The sequence below is a fragment of the Monodon monoceros genome, unplaced genomic scaffold (genome assembly GCF_005190385.1).
Source record: "Monodon monoceros isolate NGI ecotype Baffin Bay Population unplaced genomic scaffold, NGI_Narwhal_1 Super_Scaffold_9, whole genome shotgun sequence".
Classification (NCBI taxonomy): Eukaryota; Metazoa; Chordata; class Mammalia; order Artiodactyla; family Monodontidae; genus Monodon; species Monodon monoceros.
The window spans coordinates 39,023,106-39,049,347 of NW_021703786.1; the positions used below are offsets into that span (position 1 = coordinate 39,023,106).

The 26,242-nt window shown below is 60.4% G+C and overlaps 1 protein-coding gene across 3 annotated transcripts; it reads right to left on the reverse strand.

The window, feature by feature from the left end:
* Positions 1–105: 105 nt before the first annotated feature.
* On the reverse strand, positions 106–12,814 carry B9D1 (B9 domain containing 1). 3 transcript variants are annotated; one of them, XM_029211261.1, is made up of 7 exons: positions 12,739–12,814; positions 11,210–11,278; positions 9,676–9,787; positions 6,118–6,214; positions 5,234–5,296; positions 3,471–3,538; positions 106–3,259 (listed from the first exon to the last, which is right to left on the reverse strand). In XM_029211261.1, exons 1-7 carry the CDS (start codon positions 12,799–12,801, stop codon positions 3,117–3,119), a joined length of 615 nt encoding a protein of 204 aa, XP_029067094.1. In that variant the 5' UTR covers positions 12,802–12,814; the 3' UTR covers positions 106–3,116. The 3 variants fall into 3 exon arrangements, 2 of the variants coding, with proteins under 2 accessions (XP_029067094.1, XP_029067095.1); XR_003791882.1 differs by lacking the exon at positions 3,471–3,538 and having other exon boundaries at positions 3,210–3,259; positions 5,234–5,465; positions 12,739–12,808; XM_029211262.1 differs by lacking the exons at positions 106–3,259; positions 3,471–3,538 and having other exon boundaries at positions 4,033–5,465; positions 12,739–12,808.
* Positions 12,815–26,242: the final 13,428 nt, after the last annotated feature.

Here is a 26,242-nt window from a genome sequence, read left to right on the forward strand (position 1 = left end):
GCCTCTAGGAGCCCCCCTGCCCAGGACCTGGCCCCCACCCCCAGCCCTGGCGACCCCCCAGGCGTGGACGGGATGGAGTGCGGGCTCCTCAGACACTGACCTTTGGGGGACGCGGTTGTGCGTATTTTACTTTTCTTTGGCTCGTGTGTGAGTTCAAAGTAAATGCCGCCACCGTGGAACAACTCTTGACTTAAACCCACTAGAGCAAGCTTTAAACTAACCTGAGCGTAACCCTGCCACGTGCTCCATGCTTGTACACGTTTGCACAGATTTTGTTTAGTACAGTTTCATATTTGTTTGCAGAATTATCGAATAGTCTTTTTTGGCTAATATTTTTATAACGTCGTTCTTATTTAACTGTCTAGTTTTGATAGAATTTACCAGGTCTGGCTGGATTAAGATATTGGCAGCGTCATGTTAGTGGTGTAAATCCTCTTATTTATGGTTTTAACTCTGTAAGAAAATTTAAATAGGAAGAGACAAAAAAAATGCCTTATGGAAAAACTAAAGCAAATTCTTTATAGGAAAACATATGGGAATTTGATTATGCATAAAAGATGTTTATTTAAAAGGAAAAGAAAACTACAACAGTAACAAAAAATCGTAGCCTCCAGTTGCCTTTCCCTTTAACTCCTTTTTTTGGTGGATTACCAAACTGATTGACTTCCAGCCTTTTTGGCTAGATCCTAAGAGAGAGGCTATTTTTCTTACTGATGAACCAACATGAAGAAAGTTAAAGACAAAAAAAATCTAACATATGAATGTGACTCACCAGGTTTTATCAGCTAACTCCTTTCTGTGACTGAAGGCATGCAGTTAACAAGTCTTCGTTTACAGTGGGAACGTGGGAAGGAGAGGCTTCTGGAACCCTGTGTCTGTGACCCCCTCTATCTTACTCCACACTCAGGGTAGAGGTGGGGACAGCGGGGGTGGGGCGGCATGTCGGGGGCAGCCCAGGCTGACAGGGGGAGGGCCCAGGGCTGGCCCCGACCTACGCACCCGCCCTCCAGACACCCGTTGCAACGTAGAAGTAATCATCTCTTACTTGGCAGAGGAAGAAAAATCATTCTCACCCAGAAGAGATTTTTAGCGAACGTGCACTAATCTTACCTCCTTCTCCCCTGCTTTCCTCACCCCGCCCACCACTATAAAAAAGGATTAGGTAAGTCACAAATGAAAGACCAGAAGAGACTTGCTTCTCCCCAGGGCAGGGCCATTTCCCCCGAGTCCTGTCTGTCTGGTCAGCCGGCCTGGCGGGCACCTCGGTCTCAGTCTACGTGGCGGACGTCTCACCTCTAGCACCAAGGGCAGCTGACAGCTGGGGGTCTCTCCTGGGGGGATGGGGCCCCTCCCCCCCTCTGGTTCCAGGAGCTCTGACCCTTGGCGCTGGGCACGGGAGGCTGACTCAGAACTGCCTGCTCAGGCCACTCCTGTTGCCATGTAAAAGAGCTCACCCGTGCTCCTCCCTGGGGCTACCCCCGGCCCAGAGCTCCTGCCCAGCCCCTGAGACCTGGGGCTGGACCATGGGCTCCAGAGTCATCCACGAAGGCCCGTCCGGCCTCTCCCAGCAGCCTGGGAGAGGGTGGGGCAGGGCGGGGCTCGGGGCAAGGTGCTCCCCCGGGAGGTAGGGGCCGACCCCCTCACCGGGCACAGGACCACGCTACTGGGGTCATGATTCCTCGTGAGAGTGAGGGGCCCTTCCCGATGGGACTTTAAGGCCCCGATGTCACAGCCAGTGGCCCACCCAGGCCCAGGCAGACTCCCGCCCAGCTCCCGGCTCAGGCCCACCCCCAGGTGCCTCATCCGTGTTGCCCGTTGCACTGATCATGAAGCCACTGGTGCTGCCACACGTGTGGGACACATGCCATCAAGCTCCCTCCTGCCGGGCACCGTGGTAGGGGTGTTGCCCAGCCGTTTTCTCAGTCCCAGGGGCGGGTGGCCGGTTTGGAACTCGTGTTGACTGTTGATACTTATTTACTGTATAAATATAATTTATCATTTGTATCACGACGTGGTTTCTGGCTGTGTCCTTCCCCCGCCCCCACCCTTATCAATCCGGAGGCATCGGGAGAGGCGCGCTTGGGAGCTGGTTCCTGCCTGGAGTCCAGCTTGGCCTGCGGTTCACAAGGCCACCGACCCGGTCTCGGTGCCTGTGTGAGCCTGAGCGTAGGGGAAGGAGGGGGCTGGGGGCTGCCGGGGGCACAGGCCAAGATCATTACAAGGGAGAGGGAGGGGGCTGAGGAAGAGGCTACGTCTCGGGAAGGGCTGTCCGTGTGGTTGGTGACGTGCCGGGGCCACCGGACGAGCAGACAGGTGGTGGAGTCTGTGGTGGACGCGGTGTGGTCTGACAGCCGGGGCGTCGAGGGAGCTGGGATGGGGACGCAGGAGATGCTTCTGCGGAGCAGCGGGGCCAGAGCGGGGAGGGAAGGTTCCACGTAAAGAGGGTCAGGATGCTGGGGATTGGCGGACGGTTCCAGAGCGCGCAGTGAGCTGGGGGCCCTGAGTTTATGGGGGAACTGGGACAAAGGCAGGTCCCCGTGACAGCCGGGCAGCGGGTGGTGGCTAAGGTGGGCTCTTCAGGCTGCGGGGCTCCCCTCAAATCCTGCTGAGGGGAGAACCCTGAGCAAGCCCGGTGTTCTGGCCAGAGGGCTCCCCGGAAGCTGCCAGTGGGGGTCAGGTGGCCCAGGGGGGCCGAGGGCAGGCGGGGCTCTCCCGCCGTGGCGCTGCCCACCTTGGGGAGGCTTGCAGCCCATCCTCTGGGCTGCCACGGGCCTCTCCATCCAAGGGAGGTTCTGCCCGGCTCGCCTGTTTGGTGGACAAGCTGGTTTTAGGGACGAGCGTGTCGAAGTGTGAGGGCCGCCCAGCCGTGAGCCCGGGATCAGGCTGAGCCCAGGCTCGGCTGCTGGCTTCTGCCCTGGTGCAGCTTCCACCCCGGGCTGTGCCCACCAAGGCCCGCGCCAGCCCTGGGGCCCTGCTCCCAGGTCAGTTGCTGCGGGGAGAGGAGCTGCCCCAGCCTGGGCTCTGTGAAAAGGTAACACTTTATTACACAAACACCGGCCACCCCCGACGCACGTCAGGCAGGTGGGTCGCTGGGCCGTCCCAGGGGGCCGATGCCTTCACCGGGAGAGGCCCTGGGGTGTGCTGGGCCCTGAGACCCCCTGTGTGTCCGGAGGCCCGGTGTCATAGCCCAGCTTCCTCATGTCCTTGGTCACCACGTTGAAGAGGAGAGTGACGAAGCCCTGGGAGCGGACGCGGGTCACTGAGGACAGAAGGGCAGCGTTAGCTGGGCCCACGCCCCTCACTGGGAGAAGGGGCTGCGGTGGGGACGGGGGACGGACGGACATGGCAACCCCTCCAGGCTGGGCCCTGCCCCTGCATCTGTGTGCTGGCGGGTCCCTGGCATCCAGCCATCTGATTGCGGGGGGCCCACCTGGTCCCACCTGCCCGGGGGATGGGGGATCAAGTTTTACCTTCCCGGCCTTCCCCCTGAGCCACCACCTTGGGGTCTGTGTACTCGGGCCGCCGTCCCATGAACCAGCTGGGAAGATAGGAGACAGCCTGAACCCAGACAGAAATCCCAGAAAGGTGACAGCAGCCGAGGTGGGGAAGGCGGGGCCCTGGGACAGTGTGATTCCCCATCCTCCTGGGGAAGGAGGGCCCCAACCCAGAGCCCAACAACCAGCCTTGGGGTGGGCAGAGGAGCCAGATCTGGGCTCTCCACTGTCCTCTGAACAGAGCAGGATCCAGAATGTCACTTCCATTTCTGAGCACCGGTGTTCTCACCTTAATGGGGACGTGATAATGGTCCCCTACCCCATGGGGCTCCAGCCATAAAGCATTAGCCTCTTGATGTCTGAGCCTCCCACCCAGGCAGAGGGTTCTCCGCACCTCAGAGCAGGCCGCAGACACGCAGTGAGCCAGCGAGGGGCTCGGGGTGGGGGCAGGGAGGGGGGTGGGAGGGGGCACAGGGGGGTGGGGAGGGCAGGGGGTTGGGAGGGGAGCAGGGAGGGGGGCAGGGGGGCACAGGGGGTCATGGAGGGGAGCCTCGCCCCCTCCCTGCACCTCGGTTTCCCCATCAGAGGAGCAGGGCTACGCGTCACCTGCCCCCAGGCTGCACTGAGGACCAGCCCGGGAGGCAGCCCCCAAGGGCCCCGCCAGCCTGGACGCTGCTGCAGGGTCCCTGCGGGTGCCTTGAGGCGGAGATGTGCCTGAGTAGCTCGTGCAGTGGTGTCTCAGGGAACCCTTTCTGCCGTGTGAAGAGCAGATTGGAGGCTCTGCGTGATGGCCCCAAAGAGACTAGGTCCCACTGTGAGAAAGTTAATTTCTGTGGTTTTAAGCCACCAAGTCCGTGGTAACTGGTTGCGGCGGCCACAGGAAGTGGCCGCAGGGAAGCAGGCAGCCAGCAGGCCGAGGAAGGACGCCGGAGGCGGAGGCCCAGCAGAGGGGACGAGAGAAGGGGCTGCTGGAACACGGACCCCTCATCTGGGACGACTGTCCATCCAGCTGCCTTCCCCCATTTCCGTAACCCAAGCACACACGGCCCAGCCCAGGCAAGAGCCCCTCCGAAGGGCGGGAGACGACCCCCTGCTGCCGCCCAGCCGGCAGTGAGGGCTTTCCCAGCAAGGACCCCCCCTCCCCAGGGAGACCTCACACGGGGGACCGCAGCCCTCCCTCGGAGCTGTGGGGCGTGGAGCAGTGTGGACACCGGGGCGGTGGTGTCACCTCCAGCCAACGCTGGCCCTTCCCATCACGGTGGCTTCTGGAGGGCTCCCAAGGGCAGCAGGCGCCTCAGAGCCCAGGAAGCGTCCTCCCCCGAGCAGGGTGCCGGCCAGGGGGCCCAGGCGGTGCTACACGTTCCCCTGGGCCTGGCCCACCACCGGGGAGCTGAGCTGACCCAACCCGAGTCGGTCAGCCAGGCCCAGCCAGCCCTCCAGCTCCTACTCAGATGAGGGAAGGGGCCAGACGCCTCGGGCTTGGTCTCCCTGCAGGCCCGTGTGCGGGCCCCACCGGCTGCCCCACCAAGGTCACCACCTCCTCGAGACCGAGCTGCTCCCTGCGCCCCGAGCCCCGCCGGCCCCGCCCTCTGCTCTAGTCCCTGCTCAGCTGTCACCTCCTGGCAGAGGACCCTTGTGTGAAGCCGTCCAGCACGACATGGCAGCGGGGGACGTGACAGCCCTCCACCCGACCACTGAGGCCAGGAGTGGCTGGGGGGATGGATGTGCAGGAGACTCACCTGGTAAACTTTTGCAGTTTAGACACAGATTCTGGGACAAACATGGGGATGGTCTTTTTGTGCCTGAAACAAATGTTTTCACAGACAGCTGTGCTGAGTCACGGAAAAGTGGCGGAGCCTTCTGAGCCTCCAGCGAGGGGCGGCAGTGCCAAGTCGGAGCCGGAGCCCCGCCCCCAGGGCTGAGTCCTCTGAGAGCCTTGTTTCTTTTGAAGGGTCGGGAGGATGCTGAGGGCTACAAACCAACCCTGGCTCAACTGTGCCCCTCACAGGGCCCTTGTCCTTGTCCAAATATCCCAGCGCGCTGCCATCCTCCAGGAAGCCCCTGACAGTCCCCTGGACCGCACCCGGCTGTGGTCACCCGTCCCCCGTCCCCCTTCCCCTCGCACCCTGCACTTCCCATCTCAACACCCTTCAGGTTCGCCTGCTGGGCCTCCTCCCTCCACCTGCTCTGATGGAGTCCTCACCCCTTAGGGTCGCCTGACCCTGGCCACCCACCCCGCGCCTGGAACACGGTGCCTATACCCTGTCACCATGCTTGACAAGAGAGAGCTGCGTCTCTCCATCGGTGCCCACTACTCGGGGGGGGGGGGGCCTGCCGAGGGCAGGTCCCGTGGTCACACGTGTCTGACACGTGTGTCCTCAGGCCAGCAGCGAGGGAATGAGTGTCTGAACTCCGACCCCAGCCGGCCCGGAACTCTGGCTGGACCCGCCCCTCTCGATGCCCCAGGACACCCCCTCCCAGGTGTGGGCCACGCCCCCACGCCAGGGACCCCTCGCCCTCCCCGCCTCAAGGTGAGGCATGCCCCGGGGAGAGCCTCGCGGAGGGTGCCCGGGTCCCGAGCCAGCGTGGCCCGGCGAGGGACCAGGTCGGAAGGAGGACCTACCGTCCGGGTGAGAAGGGCACGTGCACCGCCCCGTAGCCTCGGACCACGTCGTTCCCGAACACGTCCGGCCCGTACACGCTAAGCACGATCTGCGGCCCTTGCGAACGACAAGGCAGGGGTCAGCCTGCGGGCAAGCCCAGGGGAGGCGCAGGGGGGAGAGCAGGGCGGCGGGCCCGGGAGCCCCCAGGTGTGCGCCTGCAGGCTGGGCCCCGTGCTGCCCCGGTCCTGCCGCTGGACAGGCCCAGGGAGTGCACAGGGACCCGGCTGTGACGGGGTGGGGGTGGGGGCGGGGGGCTGCTCCCGGGGGTGCCTGCGTGTGGCTCAGGGCGGCCCCGCACCCCCTTCCTCTCGAGCGCTGCCAGTTCCCACTGCTCCCTGTTGGCAGCTCCATTGGGGTACATCCTCGGGAGGCGGGGAGGCCCAGAGCCGGCCGGCCTGCCCAGCTTGGACCCGCGGCCGCCGGACAGCCTGTTTTCTCATCCTCCAGACGCCCAGGCTCGGGCCTGACGCAGAGGAAGTGCTCCCCGGTGCTGGGGGACGTCTGTTCCCTCCCCGTCACCGCCTCAAAGGTCATCACTCCTTTTCCGTAAGGTTTCACCGCCAAAGAATGCATCCCACACGTGGTTCTTTGGTTCTGCCCATGTTGTGAACTTTGTATGAGTGGAATCGTATGGTACGTAGATTCTTGCATCCAGCTTCTTGGATTCAGTGTTTATGAGACGCATCCAAACCGAGTCACGTCTCCAGGGCAGGAGAACTCGGTCCTGTCTGGCGGCCATGGATGCCCGGGCTGTGTCTCCTTCTTGGGACAGCGCGACCTCTCGTCACACGCGCACCCGTGTCTGCCCAGGCCGCGCATTCACTCGAGCTGCTTCCCTGGGGGCACCGCACCAGAGCTTGGCGTCCTCAAGCTTCCTAACTGGGCTGTTCTGGTCCTGAATCATGGCCGCTCACTTTGGCTTTAATTTGCATTTTCCTAATTGTAACTGTTCTTCCTAAAATGAAGTTGAGACCTCGTCCTGTTTCTTGGTCACTCGGACGTCCTCTTTTGGGCGGTGCCTTGTTCGAGCCTCTTGCCCAGTTTACAACTGGATGGTCTCTTTTCATCCGTAATGATGTCTTTGGGTCACTAGAAGCCCTAAATTTAACAGTGGAACCCGCGGATCTGCTCCTGTGCGGAGTCCTCATCCTGGTACCGCGGTTCCCGCCTGCATGGAATCTTCCTGAAGCCGTATCGTCGTGCTCTTCACATTTCCGTGCGTGTATTCCTCTGGGATGGACTTTGTGTGCCTGATACAAAGCAGGGATCGGGCTGCACTTTTCTTCCTGCTTGTATCCAACTGCCCCAGGACCACTTCTCAAGACCCCCTTCCCCTCCTGCTCTGCCCTTTGTCGTGAATCAGCTGCACATGTTCAGTTCTGCCCTGGGCTCCCTACAGATCTGTCTGTCCTGGTGCCACAACTGCTCTCGTGATTGTGCTTTACAGTCACAGCTTGATAGCTGGTAGGACAGGTTGTGTTTGATACTACTGGAAAGAATTTATTTTTAAAATATCAATTTCTACTTTTTATACAGAATAGAAAACACATTCTATTTTTATACAGAAAGCAACTGATTTTTAAAATAAATTTATTTACTTATTTATTTTTGGCTGCGTTGGGTCTTCGTTGTCGCATGCGGGCTTCTCTTGTTGCAGAGCACGGGCTCTAGGCGTGCGGGCTTCAGTAGTTGCAGCACGTGGGCTGTCGTTGTGGCTCGCCGGCTCTAGAGCGCATGCTCAGTAGTAGTGGTGCATGGGCTTAGCTGCTTCGCGGCACGTGGGATCTTCTCGGACCGGGGATTGAACCTGTGTCCCCCGCGTTGGCAGGCGGATTCTTAACCACTGCGCCACCAGGGAAGCCCGCCAGCTGATTTTTATATACTGATCTTATATCTGGCAGTCATGCCCCCTTATTAATAATTTACTGTAGGTTATTTTGGAAATGCTACATAATCATGTCACCTGTGAATAATGACAGGTGACATGATTCTAATTCTTATACCTTTGAATTGTACAATGTTGGTGGTCATGACAAGCATCCTGATCTGACAGAGAGATCTTTCAACATCTCACTAAAATAAGTGATGTCTGCTCTAAGTTTTGTGGATAGCCTTTATCAGATTAAGGAAGTTTCCTTCTACTCCTGGTTGGCTACAGGTTTGTCATGAATGCATGCTGAATTTTATCACATCTTCTTCATCGATGGGGATGATGGCGACTTTCTTTTTAACGTAGTGAGTCTCACTGGTTGACTTTAGATGTTGCACGAACTTCTTATTTCTGGATTAAACCCTCCTTGCTCACGATAGATCACCCTTCTGGTGTCCTGTTAGGCGCAGTTTGTGGATGTTTGGCACCACGTCCAGGGTGGGGATGAGGGCAGCCGGGCCGCAGGCCAGGGCAGGCTGTTCTCTCAGAGCTCTGAGGTGGCAGGATCTTCCTGGCTCCTGGGTCCCCAGCCCAGAGCGGCCGACAAAAGTCTCGGTCAGCATCTCGATCACCTCTGCTGGAATCAGCAAATACTCCCAGGGGAGCTGTGGCTGGGGGTGTCTCTGGAGCTCTGCTTTTTTCCTGGGTCTTGGCCTCCTAAAGCGCCACGACTTTGCTACCTGTCTGATGCCTTCAAGTAGTTTGTTTTCTGGTTTTGCTTTTTAATATTTTATTCACCTTTCCTAGCCGTCCTCAGCAGGAGGAGATTGGTCTTTTATCGAGTGCCCTGTTCCAGGAAGCCTGTGGAAGTTTCTCGTGGATGATGACAACAGGATGGCAGTCCCCGCCCAGGAGGACAGCCAGGCAGTCTCTGCTCCAGACCCTCTGTGCCCGGTAAGCCTGAGCCCCCGCCACACGCAGCATAAGGCCTGGACCGTGAAATCAGATGGACCTGAAATCAAATCCATGCTCAGCTACTCAAGGTAAAGCTGAAGGCAAATGATGTCACTTTTTTGAGTCTCAGTTTCCTAGAAGTGGAGAAGAATCTACCTACCAGATAGGGTTACAAAGCCTGGCCAAGCCCACATAGGGAGAGTATTCACGGCCCCTGTGGAGCGAACCCCAGGCTTTGCACACAGTTGGCGCTTATTAAGTGAGAGTGACTGGTAACTGCCAGGTAAGGTAGAAAGCAAACACTGCAAACACTGCAGGCGAGGAGGGCTTTGGGAAGGTCAGAGGTAGGATGAGGGCCAGGTCCCCCGGGCAGAGAGAAGGGCAGGGACTTGCAGGAGGAGCAGGGCGCTCGGGTCTGGCAGAAGCACAGCTGTGACGGACAGGGGAGAGCTGTCAGGGCAGGCCTCCTGGCCAGACTGCTGAGCCGGGCTCTGCCCTTTGCAGGCTGGGCCTCACCGGCTCCATCAGAACCTCAGGAAGGTCAAGTGCACACAGATGAGCAGGAAGGGGGCAGGGAGGAGGGGGAAACTGCCAGGTGGCTGAGAGCACGTGACAAGGCTGGTCGAGGGCCCAGGGGACGGGCAGGGAAGGTCCATGTGTGGACACGGGGGCAGGACGAGGCCTGTGGACTCACAGCCGTAGGGGTTGGTGCTCTTAAAGGTGACGTCGATGGGGAAGTTCCACACCAGCGCGCGCCGCGCATCCTGGCTCTTGGATGTGATCTGTGAGATGCCCTCCTCCAGCCCCTGCGAGGACGACAGTGACGGCCAGTGTCCCAGTTCCACGCCCCTCCCCTCCCTGGGCAGCAGCTGGGAGAGCTGTTTCCTTCACCATCTTCTGCCAAACGAAGGGACCTGAGACGTAATGGAGGGGCTCCCAGGTCTTTGAGGGTTTTCATCCATGAGGGCCTGGAACCTCGAGGCCCCAGCCCTCCCCCAGTGCCCGAGCTCCACCTGCGCCTCAGCCTCACTGAGGGGACGGTGTTGCCCTCTCCCCTGTCACCATCGGCACGTGTGTGCGTGTCACTTTCTTGGTTACAAAGCAACGCCCCTTGGCCCTACGCCCCCCCACCCCTTTGTTCCCAGCCAAGCTTCTTAAAAGACATGTCGACACTCACCAGCTCCAATTCCTTCTCACTTTGCATCCCTGAACCCACCCCAATCTGACCTCTGGCCCCCACTCTACCAAAGTGTTTCTGTCAAGTCACCAGTGGCTCGGCTGGCTGTGATGTGGTCCCTTCTCTGTCCCCATTTCACTGGCCCCCCACCTCCCAGGTCAAACATGCCAGGCACACCCCCCGCCTCAGGGCCTTTGCACACTCCACACCTTCTGCCTGCCTAGTTCTTTCCACAGCCTTCCACGCGGCTTGTCCCCTCGCCTCCTTCAGCTCTGTGCTCGGCTACCATCTCCATGAGGCCTTTTCTGGCCTCTCATCCCTCCCTTTCTTGCCTCTGCTTTCCCCCAGCGTGTCACCAGCCAACAGCCTGGAGTGTTTACTGCCCCGTGTCTAGTCTCCCCCTCAAGAAGTGCACCCAGCAAGACCGGGGCTTCACTGGCTCTGTTCACCACTGCGTCCCCATCACCAAGAGACTCGGCAGCTATCGCTTAGCGGGTGCCTGGAGGACAAGCGCTATGGTCTCAGCTGCACAGAGGAGGGACCAGGCTCCGAGCAGCTGTGAGGGTCGCCCCAGTGCCGCGCAGGCAGTAACGCGGTGCGGGCTGAAGAGGCGCCATCGTCCCTCTCCTGGTGGAGACCATTCCTCGGGGACTCTTGGAAGGAGGGTTCCAGAGTCTCCCCACAGGCTGAGGAGACCGGCAGGGCAGTGAAAGGACCAGCCCAGAGTGTCTGCAGCTCGGCCGCCTCCAGGCCAGCTCTCTGGGGTCTGCCCACCCGCGCTGCCCAAACATCCCTACTTGCTGCCACGCGCCAGCTCCCAGGACAGGGCGCGCGAGCGAGCACGGCCTCGGGGGTGGGTCAGGGAGCACTGCGGCGCTGCATTCTCTGCCCCGGCTTCACCAGGAACAGACTCGCATGCGGGTCCCCCCTGAACTCAGCGTCCACCTCTCAACTGGTTCTGAACTGGGAGGGTAACGGGAGTGATGGAGCCTTCAGAGACCCCCCCAGTCACGAAGGCCGTGAGTCTGGGAGGCCAAAGGGCCCAGCTTACCGCCGTGGGGGCCCAGTCCTGGCCATACACGAAACAGTACTTGCAGTAGAGATCGTCATACTCAGGAAACTGTGGAGATAAGCATACACAGCTTCTGCTCACAGGGACTCACACTGAGACCGACTGCTGGCCAGGCAGGTGCGGCCACCAGTAACTCCGATCGTGAGGCACCTGGTGAGGGGGGGTGGGGGCTAAGAGACAGCAGGGGGTGTGGACGTGGCGTTCAGCGGAGGGTCTGGGGCCCAAGATGTGGGCGAGTCCAGGGCCGCTACTGCCCCTGGGCCTTTGCTCAGGCTCTGCCTTCTGTATGACATACCCTTCCCATTCCTTCACCTGGAGTTTTCCTGCTCACCCTTCAAAACTGATCCTTCAGGGAGCCTGCCCTAAATTCCGGGCCGTCCTGGGGGGCCACTTCCTAGCTCCCGCAGCCCCTGGTGCTTCCCTCCATCACAGCACTGACTGTTTATTTCTCTCAACCCCATTAGACTGTGAACAAGGGACAGGTGTGCGAGCTTTCTGTGTCCCCAGCACCTGGCACAGGGGCAGGCACAGGAGCAGCTCTAAGGAAATGATACAGTGAAAGGTCTGCGAAGGCAGGGTGCTCTTAGGACTCACAGAGCAACATATGCTTGGCCTGCTAGAGGAGGGGCCCCGAGCAGAGGGGGAGGAAAAGTGGGGATGAGGTGGTTGCTGAGAGCACAGACACATGTGACCCAGCCCAGCTGAGGCCCCTGATGGGACAGAGCAGAAGAGGGGAAGCGGGTCTTGGGCACTGGGTCAAGGGGGAGGTGGACAGAGTGGGAGACTGGGGCAGCGTCCCTGATGAAACAGGAAGGCGGGAGATGCCCACTAAGAGGCCCCAGCAGAGCTTTACCTAAACCATCTCAGTTAGTCCTCACAATATACTCATAATATTTTAAAAACAGCCTGGAAGGGCAAGTCCAGCAAAGCTCTGACATCAGACCAGGTTTCAAATTCCAGTTCTGCCACTGCTTTTGGGCAAGTTTTCCCATCTGTAAAATGAGGGTGCCAGTAATACCTACTTCACAGGTTGCTGTGAGGATCGACTGAGCGGGGCTGGGCATGGAGGCTGGCATATACTATGTCTTATACACAGAAATGACAAACGGTTCGTAGGACGTGCTGGGGACTGGAGGATAGCGTCCCCTTCCGTCCAACAGACACCGCCCCCCGCCCGCACCGAGGCAGCCGCCACCATCGCTGCATCAGATCAAGCAGATCACCTCCCTTCCAACCCGCGCCCGAGGGCCTGAGAGTCGAGGGCGCGGGGCCTCGCTGCGCACGGACCCGCGCGGATCGCGTGGGGCGGAGGCCCCTGCCCGTGACTCCACGCCGGCTCGGCCGGCTGTCGCCTCGGCCTCGCTCAACCCCCCAGGCCTGTTTCCACACCGCACATGGGGCGGAGGGTTCGCGCGACCTCGCATCAAGCCTCTCACACGCTGGCTCCCTCTGGCGAGGCTAGGCCCTGGGGGGACGGGTGCGGCCCCGCGGGGTCCACGGCCGCTCACCTGGGCGCTCTCCACCTGCCCGTTGACCATGAGCAGGAAGACGCTGGGACCCGCGGCCGCCATAGCAGGGCTGCGCGGTTGCTAGGAGGAGCCGGGTTGCCCTGGAGACGGACGGCGTGGCGCGCGGGACAAGTTTCTGGGAAGCGGGATCTTCGGAAAAGCGAGCGCATGCGTGCGGCGGCGCGGAGGGAGGCGGGGCTTCGCGGGGACCGTCGGCGCGAAATCCGCGGCTATATTGTGTCTGTTGGTGCGGGACCCAGCACATCCCTGGTTCAGGTTACCCCACGGGAAGTGTGTGTCCACTCAGACCCGGCCCCGCCAGGCCCGTGGGAGGTCTTGAGCCGGAGGTGACGACCACCGCGCGTGGGGCTCAAGAGCGAGGCCCCCGACAGTCGGGGTCCGGCCCCGGTTCCGAGAGTCCGCGTGGGACCAGCAGCTGCCTGCGTGGGGTCAACGGATGCTCCCTCGGGCCTTCTGAGACCCTCGCCTCCCAAAAGTTTATTAGACAAACCTGGGAGGGACCTGGAGAATCCTTAAACCCGCGCCGGCGCTCCTCCGCGTGGGGCGGGAAACAGGCTGCGGAGGGGCCGCCCCCGGCCGCCCGAGCACCCCCAGTCGCTGAGGGGCGAGCCCGAGCGCGGCCCCGCCAGGACACTGGCCTCAGGACGTCACTGCCTGGCCGCCGGAGCGGGTCGTCCGCCTGCTCTTAGCTTAGAGCACGGTTCGCATTTGCACATTTATTACTGTCACAGCTCCGGCCAATGCTCGCCTCTCCCGACCCGCAGACCCCGTGAGCACAGGGGCCGCGCCCACCCCGTGTCCCGGTTGCCTGACACAAGTGAGCACTGGTGGCAGCCTGTGGAGTGGATGAATAATTGAGTACGTCTCTGTTGCACAAAAGAGGAAGCAGATTCAGAGGCGAGGTGACTGGGACACAGTCACAGCAGCTGGTAAGGAGCTGAGCCGGGATTCAAACCCAGGACTCCGCGGGCTCGCGACCCTCACTGCTTCATTGCCTGGTCCTGGCCCAGCGCCAAGGGTGCCTCTTGGCTGGGGTGCCAAAGGTGGCATTGGAGACCTTACCCCGGATCCAGAAAATGAAGGGGTGGACAGGTGTGAAGACTTCAAGGAGGCTGCGCACCCAGCAGGGCCCCCAGCAACCAGCTGCCAGCTTGGGAGCAGACCAGGGGGGTCCCACGAGACACCTGTGCGGGAGAGGGAAGGAGGGGTCACAGCCAGCCCGGGCCCACCGACCGTCCCCCCACCCGCCTCAGGTGAGCAAAGATACTTGACAGGGGAGGGGGCTTGGGCAGCCAGTGTTCACACCTCTGACAAGAGAGGCTGAGGCCGGGTGGGTGGGCCGGGGGCTCAGGTGGGAGTTGGCCTCCCCCAGGCCTTGGCCATATCCCGTCCCCCACCCCTCACACCCTCCCAGCTACAATGCGTCTTCAGATGCTACCACTCTCGCCCAGCTCTTTCCCCCTTGTGCCTCAGTATTACACAAAGAACAGTTTTCAACAAAATGCTTGCTATTATCAAATAACCAGGGGCTCCCTGTAACCGCAGACCTGGCCATGTCCAAGACTGCCCCACGTCCGCACAGAACCTAAAGGGGGAGTCTCCCCAGGGGGCGGGTTCTCTGGGATGGCCATCAGGGTGCGGATCAGTGGCCCCCCGGGAGTGTGAGAGGTGACCAGGCCTAGTGGCCTTAGGAGGGACCGTGGGAACGGGTGGGGCACCTCTCGGGGCCTGTGCAGGGCCAGGCTGGAACCCGCACCACTAGGTGGGGTGGGCTGGCGTGGGGTCTGGCCCACTGGGCGCCCTTGGGCAGGCTGGCCTTTGGGTCAGGACAGTCAGACTGGAGGCGGAAGGCGTCTCGGCTGGTGCTGGCGTGCAGCAGCCTCAGCGGGATGCTGCACAGCTCTGGGGGCGGGATATAGAGGTCTGCGAGGTGGGGCGGGAGGGGACCCTCAGCAGGTTGGCACCAGTCCAGCCGCAAAACTTCCTGCCCTCCTGGGCATCCAGTTCTCCCCGTCCTCTCTTAGTGGACCCCCAAGTCCCTCTCAGCACAGCTCTGTCGTGTCATCCGTTGGACTCTCACAGTCTCCCCAGGGCCATACCCACTGAAACTGGGGACACACTGCGGCCCAAGGGAGGGGGCGAGGAGAGGGCCCAGGGCTGCCCTGCAGGCTGGGTGGGTCTGGAAGCTGACCCGGGCGTAGCAGGCGCCAGTGCCACCCTCTGCCCCGAAGCCCGTGTCCACGTGCCAGCCAGCAGCAGGCCAGAGCTGGGCTGTGCTCGGGGCTCAGGGACTCCGGGCATTTCCGGCTGTGCAGGCCCCAGCTCCATCCCAGCTGTCTGCCCAGCCCACCCTCAGCCATCTCAGGCGTCCGCTCCCGTCCTTAGCGAAGACAGGCTCAAACCCCTGTGTCCAACAGGGCTGCCCCTGGAGAAAACACCAGGACCGGGTAGCCAGAGGGACAGGCTGAACAGCACTGCTGAGAGGTGGTGGCCTTGCCAGCCGGGCCAGGACCAGGCCCCCAGGCCCCCCTGGGGACAGGAGCAGCTCCTCCACGCTGGACGTGCTCTCACAAGCGTCAAGCGCCAGTCAGTCTGGGCCCAAGGTCACGCTGAAGTGGGACTGGGGCAGCTGTGGATAGCGGGGTGTGTGTGTGTGTGTGTGTGTGTGTGTGTGTGTGTGTGAAGAGGTTGGGCGCCCCCTCCTGGGGCCCCTCTCCATCACCCTCCCTGGCCGCTGCATCCACCTGCCAAAGCAGTTGGCACCTGTGAGTACCCACTCCTGGGAGATGAGGGCCCCCTCGCAGAGGTACTGGCTGTCCAGAAAGATGCCAGCCTGCCAAGGCCACGTGGCTGGGCCCTCCCTGTGGTGGGCGTTTGCCGGCCTGGGCCCTGCACCCTGGGGAATGAGGCGTCACAGCTGAGCTCTGGGTCCCAGCGTCTGCTCTCTGTCCCCCACTGATTGTGATCTCCTCTCCCCAGCCCTCGATCCCTTGATCCCAATATGCCCCAGGGGAGGTTTCCTCCCTTTTCCTGCCCAGAAACTCATTATAGGTGTGTGCCCAGCTCTGTTTGCATTTCTCTTGAGACAGGGTTGGCTGGCTACTGACTAAGGCAGCTGGGCTCCTAGCACGCTGCCCTGTTAGCTTGGTTCCACCCTCGCGCAGGCCCCCTGCCACCTGCCACCATCTCTGCCCTGCACAGCTGCCCGTTACTTGAACCCAAGTCTGGACTGCCAGTCTTAGGAGAGCCTGGACTCCCGGCCCTCGAGGGGTGGGTGTCCCCCCTGCCCGCAGCTCCCTGTCAGCCCAGGACATTTAACCTCTGCAGCAGCCCCTCCCCACCACCGCCCTGAGGCCCAGGTTGGGGCAAAGGGGAGCTGGCCTGGGCAAGAGGAAGCGGCGCCCCTGCGGCGCAGGGAATCCCCTAGCTCCGCCCTGCCCCCCATCTCAGGTGAGAAGCAGAGGCCAGCGGCGCCGCCAGCACCCACGGTCATCCTCCCCTCCGCCACCGCACACCCCAGGGAGCTCTGCGGCACCCACGTCATAGCAACCCTGCGACAGCAGTGTTGCTCGTCCTGCAGGCGGGAGGCCGGGCTTCCCAGGGCCACGGGGAGTAGCGGCAGGGCTGTGCGATCTAACCAGGGTCCCTTCCTCTCACAGCCCTCTTAGGTCTTCCTTCCCAACCCACCTCACAGCTCTCAGTGGAGCTCGGTGCAGAAGGGGGCACAGGCCAGGCTGACAGCTGAATGTCACCAGGGACAAAGTCCAGGTCCTCTGTGGCCTGTCGGGTCCCTCTGGCACCCCCGCCGCTGCCTGCATCCCCCACCCCTCAGCCTTGCGGTACTAGATGCCCGCACACATACACCACCTTCTTTCTTTATTTCTTTTTCTATAAATTTATTTATTTTTGGCTGTGTTGGGTCTGTGTTGCTGCGCGCGGGCTTTCTCTAGTTGCAGCGAACGGGGGCTACTCTTGGTTGCGGTGCACGGGCTTCCCATTGCGGTGGCTTCTCTTGTTGCGGAGCATGGGCTCTAGGCGCATAGGCTTCAGTAGTTGTGGCGCACGGGCTTAGTTGCTCCGCGGCATGTGGGATCTTCCCAGACCAGGGCTCGAACCCGTGTGCCCTGCATTAGCAGGCAGATTCTTAACCACTGCGCCACAAGGCAAGTCCCCAACTTCTTTAAAGTTGCAAGTGCCTCCTTTGTATTGAGGTAGAATTCACAGAACTTCAAACCAACCCCTTTTAAGGGCATAATTCAGTGTATCATGGCGTCTTTGCACGTGCTTTGCTTCCACCCTTTCTGCCTGACCTTCCTGTTGAACTTAGAGCTCCAGATGACCATCCTGTCCTCCAGACAAGCCCTCGTTGGGCAGGGGCGTTCTCCACCATGGAGGGGCTGTGGCCTGACCGGGTCTCCTGGACCACACTCAAACTCCCCGAGCGCCCATTCAGTAAGCGCTTGTCGAATGACTGTGTGAGTGAGTGAACAAGTGAGCGGAGGACTTTGGGGGGTGCTGGCGCTGGGACCTTGTGGGCCAGGGCTGAGGCTCTAGAGTCGGGCAGGAGGGGACCCCAGCTTCTAGCAGCACAACAGAATCACCCGGTCTGGGTCGGGGCAGCTGCCCAAGCAGGGTGCCTCTGTCTCCAGCCTGTCCCCAACTTGCAGTGTGGTCCCGGGCAGGTCATTGCCTCTCTCCGGTCCCCAGTGTCTCACTAGGAAGATGAGGGCATGGCCTGGACTGTCCTTTTCCCACTGAGTCACTTGAAGGACTGGGGAAATCCCTGACGTCTCCAAATCAGCCGCAGGAGCGGGCTTGCTCCCTCTACCCTGAAGTTCAAGGGGGAAGTGCCAGGGGCAGCTTCTTCCAAGGGTTAACCAGCAGGGGGAGCTGGGTTCCAGTCTAAGCTCTGCCCCTCGCTAGCTGTGTGACCTTGGGCTGATGGCTCAACTTCTCTGCGTCTCAGCTTACAGGAAACTGGGGATCATAAGACCTCGACCTCACAGGGCTCAGCAAATGGGAGCAATGGTCTCCACGGTGAAGGCAGTAATGCAGTTGGAGTCCAGCTTGCTTGGAGACAGGCAAGTTGAATCGTTGGCCAAATCCTGGAAAGTACTGTAGGTCTTTCAAAACCGTTCATTTTCAGGGCTTCCCTGGTGGCGCAGTGGTTGAGAGTCCGCCTGCCGATGCAGGGGACGCGGGTTCGTGCCCCGGTCCGGGAAGATCCCACATGTCGCGGAGCAGCTGGGCCCGTGAGCCATGGCCGCTGAGCCTGCGCGTCCGGAGCCTGTGCTCCGCAACGGGAGAGGCCACAACAGTGAGAGGCCCACGTACGGCAAAAAAAAAAACCGTTCATTTTCAATCCATTGGATATAAACTCAATGTCAGCCAAAGCCAGGCGGATAAGTGAAGCTTGCCAGGAGTTTACATGTTGGGCACGTGGCATGACAGGCTGCGTGTGATGGAAAAGCCAATTAGGGCTCAAATACATAAGGCTCGTTTGTCTCAAACATCAAGACAGCCCGGAACTGACGCTGACTTGGCCGCACCACCAGGGACCCGGGTTCTCCCCATCTTCCCGCCCCACCCGCTTAGCATGTGGATTTTGTCCTCACAACAAGACCGCTGATTCAGCTCCAGGTACAGGGCTATGTTCTAGGTGGAGCAGGGGGAGAAGCCGTGCATCCCCAGCAAGACTTGGCATAGGACGGGACCTCCCACACAACCCAGTAGCGAGAACTGGGTCTCAGGGCCTCTTCTAGCCGCAAGGGAGTCTGGGAACTTGAGCTCCGGTAAGGTAGGAAGGGGAGACGCAGTTAGAATAGGCGTTGAGCTGACCGTTCTTCACTCCCGCGAAGAACCGTGCCTGCTTCTGTTGATCTCCACAGGCGCATCTCCACATCTAGCTTTTGTTTTCCTCCTGTGCCGAAAGAGTTCAGGCATGGGGATAATCCAGGGGATAATGAGGCGCACTTAGTCCCAGGCAGTTGGTGAGGGTCAGGTGGCATTCACAATATGGAACAGCTCACATGGCACAGGTCTCCACCGATCTGATCAGATGCCCAGCCCTGCTCACGGATGCCTGCTGGTGGGCCGGAAGCCACACCCACCAGCAGGTGCCAGCCCTTGTTGTAGGCGTCCACAGCTGGGAAATCTCTGTTTTCTCGAGATCTCCTAATTTTGTCATGTTGGGTGAATTTTTAGATGACGTCATGTAGGGCAAAGAAAGCCCATTTGTGGCCTTAGTATCTGATCCCTCATCTTTGGGTCTCGCGGGGGCAGAGGCGTGGCCTGACAGGCTCGAGGGACAGGGCGGCATGTGCCGGCCACTCTCTGTGGTCCTGGACAGATGGTTCTTTCCTCTGGGACATCACTCCTTCCCAGGTGCCCAGGAGAGAGACAGGTGGTTGAGGGAAGGGAGAAGGGGGTCCAGGGAATGGTAAAAGAGGTTCCTTAGGAAGAGTAACAGCTGAGAGCTAGGAGCATTTAGAATGACATCATTTTTAAATGGAGTGAAGTCCCCAAGTGTGAGAAAGGGACCACGGAAGGATGATTTTTTTAAAAAGCGTCCCAGATGAGACAGAGCCACGTGTCTCCACGTGGCGGTCGAGAAGTGGAGATGGCATTGTTAAAGTCACTTCCTCGGTTTTCTACTTGATGAAAATGGGTGATTTTTTAAAATGCTGTTGCTGAGTGAGTTATGCTTTTACATCATGTGTAGCTGATTGTAAGGACTTGTGATAGTTCTGGGATGTTTCTAATAACTACAAAATTTCTTCTGCTCTGGGAAATAGTGGGGTGGATGGGGGTTCCTGAATTTTAGGGGCTGTAGGTTGCAAAGTGCTTTCCCATCCATTCAGCCACTATGGTCCCCACAGTAGTTCAGGAGGTGGAAGTTAAATGCTCCCTCACGGGGGACAAAACCATGAGGCTCAGAGATGGAGAGAGCCTCACCGAGGCTGAGGGAGGCTCAAGAGCGCGAGCGGACCTGGGCTGGAATCTGTCTGCGTCCAGCCGGCTCCTGTGGGGGGGGTGTGTGGCCAGGAGGGGGTCGGGGCAGAAAGAAGGAACACCTCTGATGGGATGCTGGGGGCGGATTGAATTGCTCCAACCAAGCATCAGAATGAGCCCCAAGGTCATGGGAACCAAGCTCGCTGAGCCAAGAGTTACCGCTCGCTCAGCAGGTATTTATTGAGCACGTACTGTGTACCAGGCCCTGGGCTAGGTGCTTGGAGTAAAGTGGAAGACAAGACAGGCACAGCCCCTGCCCTCATGCACTTGACTTTCTGGTGGGGACACAAGGAAGCGTGTTTGTGATAATTTGGGACAGTGGTAAGTGCTATGAAGAAAAAAATAAAGCAGAGAAAAGGGCTGGAGAGTGATGGGGGAGGGTTACGGTAGATGGTAGATGCACAAGGAAGCATCTCTGAGCAGAGTCCCGAAAGAAGCCTGCACGGATGTGGGGTGGGCATCTCCACAGCATAGTGAGAGCACAGCACGTGCACAGGCCCTGGGCAGAATGTGCTTGAGGAACAGAGAGGCGGACTGGCGCCTGCTTGCACACGGCCTCGTGCTGACACACCAGAGGCACCTGTGCAACTCTGCCCCCAGCGACGTGCTGGGTGCTTGAAATCAGCCACAGAAATTGGCAAATGCTAAAATTAGGGCTTTCAGTGCTTTACGTTTTATTGACATTTTCTTTTTTTCAGAGAGCACTTTCCCAGCACAGCGCTGGGGTAGGAGATGGGTTGAGAGTGCCCCGGGCCCAGATCACTCAGGGCCTTAAGAGTCCTGGAGGGTTTCGAGCCGAGGGGGGATGTGAAGCGACTGGGGTTTTAACTGGGCTCTCTGGCCACCACGTGGGGCTGAGACTTGGAACCAGGGAAGCTGGGAGGCCGGTGCTGCCAGATTTAGCAAATGAAAATACTGGACATCCACAACTAAAGAACCATTCATTGTGTACCTGAAGTTCAAGCACAGCTGGGCATCCTGTGTTTCATCTGCAGCCCACCCACAGGTGCCAGGCCAGCGGAGGTGGAGGGCCACAGCTGCTTCTGAGAGGTTCGCCGAGGGCCATTCCTTCCTACTGCGGTGATCCTGGCCACTCCCTCCCCACCAGCCCACACCCCAGCCGTCCCTGGGCCTGCACACACCTGCCAGCTGTTTCCGCGGGGCTTTTCCAGCAGATCTGAGAGAGGAAATCAGGCAGGTGAATGCAGGGGATGACCTCATAGGAACCATACAGCTGGGGCTGCCGCCACGCCCTGCACTCGGCCTCAGGGCAGCTGGTCCCTTCGAGATGGCCACCTCCTCCATCTGCCCCCCACTCTCCGTGAGCAGGGCCTTATCCCACAAGATGGGGACGTTGGGACACAAACTATCTGTGTTTTTCAAAAGATCACCCTGGCCGCTGTGCAGGGAATTGGTTACAGGAGCGAGAGGAGACCAAGAGGACGGTGACTCGGAGATGACAGCAAGGGTCCCGGCGAGAAATGATGGCGGCTGGGACCAGGCAGTTAGCAGTGAAAACGGTGCTTCTCCTACCCTGTCGCCCCTACTCAGACTGCTCCAGCTGTAGCTTCCTCACTGATTCTCAAACAGGCCAGGCACACCCTGCCTCAGGGCCTTTGCACTTGCTGTTCCTTCTGCCCAGAATGCTGTTCCCGCTGCCCGATCTCCACAGGGCTCGTTCCCTCTCTCCCTTCAAGTCCTTGCTCCAATGTCACCATCTCCACTGGCCTTCCCTGACCATCTGTGTAAAATCACCACCTCCTCCCACCGTCAGCACTTCTCAAGTCCACACCTGGGGCCTGTCACCTGAGACTGTGTAATCGAGTGGCTTTGTTGCTCTCTCCCAGCCCAAATCCACATTCCTCAGGTGGGGAGATTAGCACCTGTCGTGTTCACTGCCAACTCCCCAGCGCCCAGGATGCTGTCCGACACAGAGTAGGTGCTCAGTGACTGCTCGGGGCTGCTGTGCAAGTGGTCGAGCAGCATGAGGGTGAGATGAGGGGCCTGGGTGGGGCGTTGGTGAGCGTGGTAGTGGTCACAGGTCCTGGGGGCTTGTGGGGCATCCCCTGGAGACGTTTGGGGAGCACCAGGTGTTGGATAGGCACTCAGGGGAGGGAGGGAGGGCGGGCCAGGCTGGAGCAGGGTTGACAGTGCTCGGTGCAGAGCTTGGGGAGGAGTTCTGGTTGAGGAGAGGGCCTCGGGCCAAGCCACCAGGAGGAGGGGCCAGGAGAGGCGTGAGCAGTGAGGGTGGCGTCCTGGTGACAGTCATCCCTGCTCACGGAGGACAGAGAACAGACCTGGCTCCACCCTCGCACCCAGGCAGGCCCAGCGCAGGCCTCCGGAATGCTCGGGGAGGGGCAAGGTCGTCCATCGTTTGCCCAGCCACTGGGCCCTCGGGACCACAAGGACGGCACCCTGACGGCGCAGCCACAGGTGCTGGGACAGAGCGTGGACCCGCCCCCAGGGTCCTGGTCGGCCTGGGTATGCAGGTGGTGGAAGCATGGCTGAGGAGAGGGTGCTGAGAAGCCACGAGCAGCCCAAGGCAGAGCCACTGGGCCCTGAGGTCAGCCCACCCACGCAGGCCTCCTGCTGTCCCCTCCACGCACCCACAGGCTGGCCTTGGGGAGTATCCCCCGCCTCGGGGGACTGAGCCGCGGCACCGACCGACCGCTGCCTGGCTCCGCGTCCTGTGGGCAGGTCCCCGCAGCAGCCCCCTCCCTGCCCGTCCTGGTTCCCCTCGTGGCAGCCTCCGAGGCTCAGCTCTCCCAAGGGGCAGGCACGTTCTGGCAGAAACGTCGCTCCTCTTTCCCCTACAACCTGTGGGGATGGAGCTGGCCTGGCTGCTCGGGGCACTGAGGCAGGACAGGCCCAGCACGCGCCTGGAGGGAGCGTACGTCCCAGTAGTTCGTGTCCCTGTGTGCCCGCGTGTGCAAATCTGTGCGTACGTGAACGCTGTTGCGTGTGCGTCCCTGTGTGTGAATGTGTGTGCACAGTGATGCCCCGTATTCTGTGCGTCCTGGGTGGGCATGAGCGTGTCTGTGATCCGGCAACCTAAGTGGACTGCGTGTACACGTGAGCACTGAGCCGTGACATTGCCAGCGTGTGTGTGTCACAGTGTGACGGTGTGGCCCGGAGGGCTCAGCAGCACTGGAGGAGATGGCAGGGGCAGCTGAAGCTGCCGCCCAGCACCTGCCTCACACCCACCCCTGCCGCACTGCTCATCACCTGCAATATGGGCTCTGGGCCGAGGGGGGGCCTTGGCACCCGCCACCTTTGGGAAGGAACGTGGAGCCCCCAGGGCTGGGAGAGATGAGGGTGGTCTGTACTGGGAGGCCATGGACCCTGAGTGAGGGAATCCAGCCCCCCAGCCTCCAGTGTCTCCGAGAAGAGTCCTGTCTTGGTCTTGGGCACTAGGGCACCTCCCACCTGCCCTCTTGATGAGTAGATGTGGCTTTGCCCCTTCCACCTGTGAGCTACCTACTGAATATCTGTTCTCCACTTCTAACCAATCCTGATTTGGGGGGCAGCAAGGTGCCTATCTAAGCACTTGATTTCTGAGCCTCCCTTGCAGGTAGGGCTGGCCATGTGACGCAGTTCTGTCTAAGGAGATGTAAGTGCACATCTGCTGAGGGCTACCAGGAAGTTGTTTGCTCTTGTGATGACAGGGGACAGAGGTAGTGCCATGTCCTTCTCCCTTCATCCTCTATCCTGCCTGGAGCATGAATGTGATGGCTGGAGTGCAGCAGCCATTTTGCAGCCATGAGCTAAGAGAGGTAAAATGTCACGAGGATGACAGCCAATCGGAAGGGTGGAGCCTCAGTCCCTGACAAGCATTATTGAGCCGCTAAACTGAGGTCAACAAAGTCCTTTGGATTTCTTGTGATGAAAGAAAAACAAATCTTCATGTGTTTAGGCCATGGTTGGTGGTTTCCTTTTATTTGCAGCCTGATCGTCTCAGGTTGAAGGCTGGGAGAACCAGCTGCCCTGGCTTGCCCTGTCCCCCGACTGGGGGCCCTCCCTCCAGCCTGCCCAGAGTCCTGCCTGCCCCCAGCCTCTGCCGTTTACGTGGTTAACAGCAGGCCGGGAACCAGCTGTAGTTTAGACCAGCTCTTCATGTTCTTTTAATCACGACCCTCACTACGCAGAAGGGGAGACTGAGGCTTTCTGAAGTCACCGGCCGAGGGGCTCTTAACTCAGTCATTACCTCTGTGGTGGGTCCTGCGGGCTCACAGAAGGGGTTCTGGCCCCCAGACTCCCCTCACCACCCTGTCCCACTGGTGCTGAGGGCCCCACTGAGAGCAGGCAGCGTCCTTTGCAGGTTCATCCATTAAGCTGGCCCCCTTCTCAGGGAGTGCGTTCTGTCCACAGGGCCCGCAGGCCACCCTCTCTGCTAGGAGCAGGGGCAGGAGGGCCAGCTAAGGAAAGTGGGGAAGGAGAAGGGGGGAGGGGCCGCAGGCTGACCAGTGGGTCCTGGTGCAGCTGCCTTGGCCTCTGCAGACGGGGTGTGAGCTTCGCGGGCTTCCCCCCGGGGGCCCCAGCCACTCACTGGGTGACTCAAGGCTGGCGGCCTTAGCCATAGAGGCGTGTCTGCGCGGGGAGAGTGCAGCTGGGTACCGGGAACCCCGGGGGTGGAGGGAGTCCCCTCCCTGCACGTGGCCCTAGGTCACTCACCCCCTCCCCTGCTGAACCCATTTCTCAGCTGTTAACAGGGCCAGTGACTCCCTCTGGAAGAGGGTGAGGGTAGAACTGTTTACACACCCAAGACACGGCTCGAATGCCCCTGGGCCTGGGGGTGTCCGCCTGAGTGACCACGGCTGGTCCAGCACCTCCAGAGGGCCAGGCCCATGCCTGGGACTCTCCTGGCTGGGCTGTCATTTCTCAAACCCAGAAAACAGCCCAACCAGGGAGGTCTGAACATCCCCACTTTGCAGGCAGGGACACTGAGGTCAGGGCCCCGGGGGTCCTGCACGGTGGTCGTCTGCCCACCTCTCCAGCCCGTCTCTGTGTGCCCCTCCCCCTGCCACCTCCACGCGGGTCTCTGTGTCCCTAGACGTGTGCCGAGCTCACTCACACCTGCCCTTTGCACCTGCTGCCCCCTCTGCTTAACTCTCCCCTCCCCCTCCTCCTGGTCCTTTCACCTGGCTGGTCCCAACCTGGATGTCCCTCTGTGACTTCCCCGCCTGAGCAAGCGTCCTCTCCTCACCCCCGGTGCCTGAGCATCCCCTCCTCAGCGCCGGCCACAGGGGCAGACACTGCCGGCTGAGGGTTGGTCTCCCTGGTGAGAGAGGGGCGGGGACCACATGTCCCTGGTTATGACACAGAAATACACAGTAAAGAATGCCTTGGCTGCGACGTGGCAGGGCAGGATTCAAACTCAGCTGTTCCTGATCCCAAAGTGTGTCTTCTGGAAACTAAGGGCCTTTGGGGTTGGAGGGGAGGCAGTCATGTCGGGATAGCAGCTTCCCGGACAGAGACCCTGCTCTCTGCTCCTCAGACTTCCCCTGCACTTCCTCTGGTGGCAGAGGGGTGCAGATGTGTGGGGCACATCTCATTCCTACTGGCAGCCATCCGTCCTTCCTTAAAGCCCAGGTTTCCTTTGGGAAAATGGCTCTCGGCCGCTCGCCCTTCCAGAGGTGGACAGGTGACTCAGGTCTGGCCAATCAGCATGCTTCCTCCCACGCCCCCCACTAGCCTGTCCAATGAGAGGCCACCCCGAACCTTTGCTGAGACTATCGACAAAGGGGGGGGGTCCCTGGAGGTTGTTGGAAGGAGTCCGCCATCCGGGGCTCCCCGATACCCCCAACATGACGAGGGTTAAGGCTCTGCAGCCCAGGAGGGCCTCCGGGGCTGGGATCAGAGACGGGGCTCACCAGGTGCTTGGATGTAGCTGAACGGCCTCACCCGCATCCACCACGCAGCTCAGGTGTCCGGATCTTGGTGACACCCCCATTGTCTCCACAGAAGCTCTGACACAACCCACGCTTCCTGCTCTCACCTCCCTCCACATCCGTCTTCAGGGATCCACTGCCACTGCTTGCTCCAGAGCCCCGTCAGGGCTGTCACCTGGACGGCATAATCTCCTTTTCTCCAGCCTTTACTCAAGCATGCCTTCCACACCATTTGCCAGAAATATTTCTCAGGAAGGCAATTCTGAAGGGCGTTCTACTCAAACCTCTTCGGAGGCTCCCAGTGGCCTAAATCGTGAACTTGGACGTGCATGTGGCCAGGCAGGAGGCACGGCCAGGAGGGCTGAGCAGTGGTCTGTGTCAGGAGACCCTCTTCATTCCCACAGCTTAGTTGCTGCTTCTCCCCCTCCTCCCCCTGCCCTGCCCTCCCGTCCCCCTCCTCCCCTGCCATCCCCTCCCCCTCCCCCTCCTCCCCCTGCCCTCCCCTCCCCCCCCCCCCCCTCCCCCTGCCCTCCCCTCCCCTCCCCCTCCCCCTCCTTTTGGAGACACGTCCCCTGGGCCTCTTT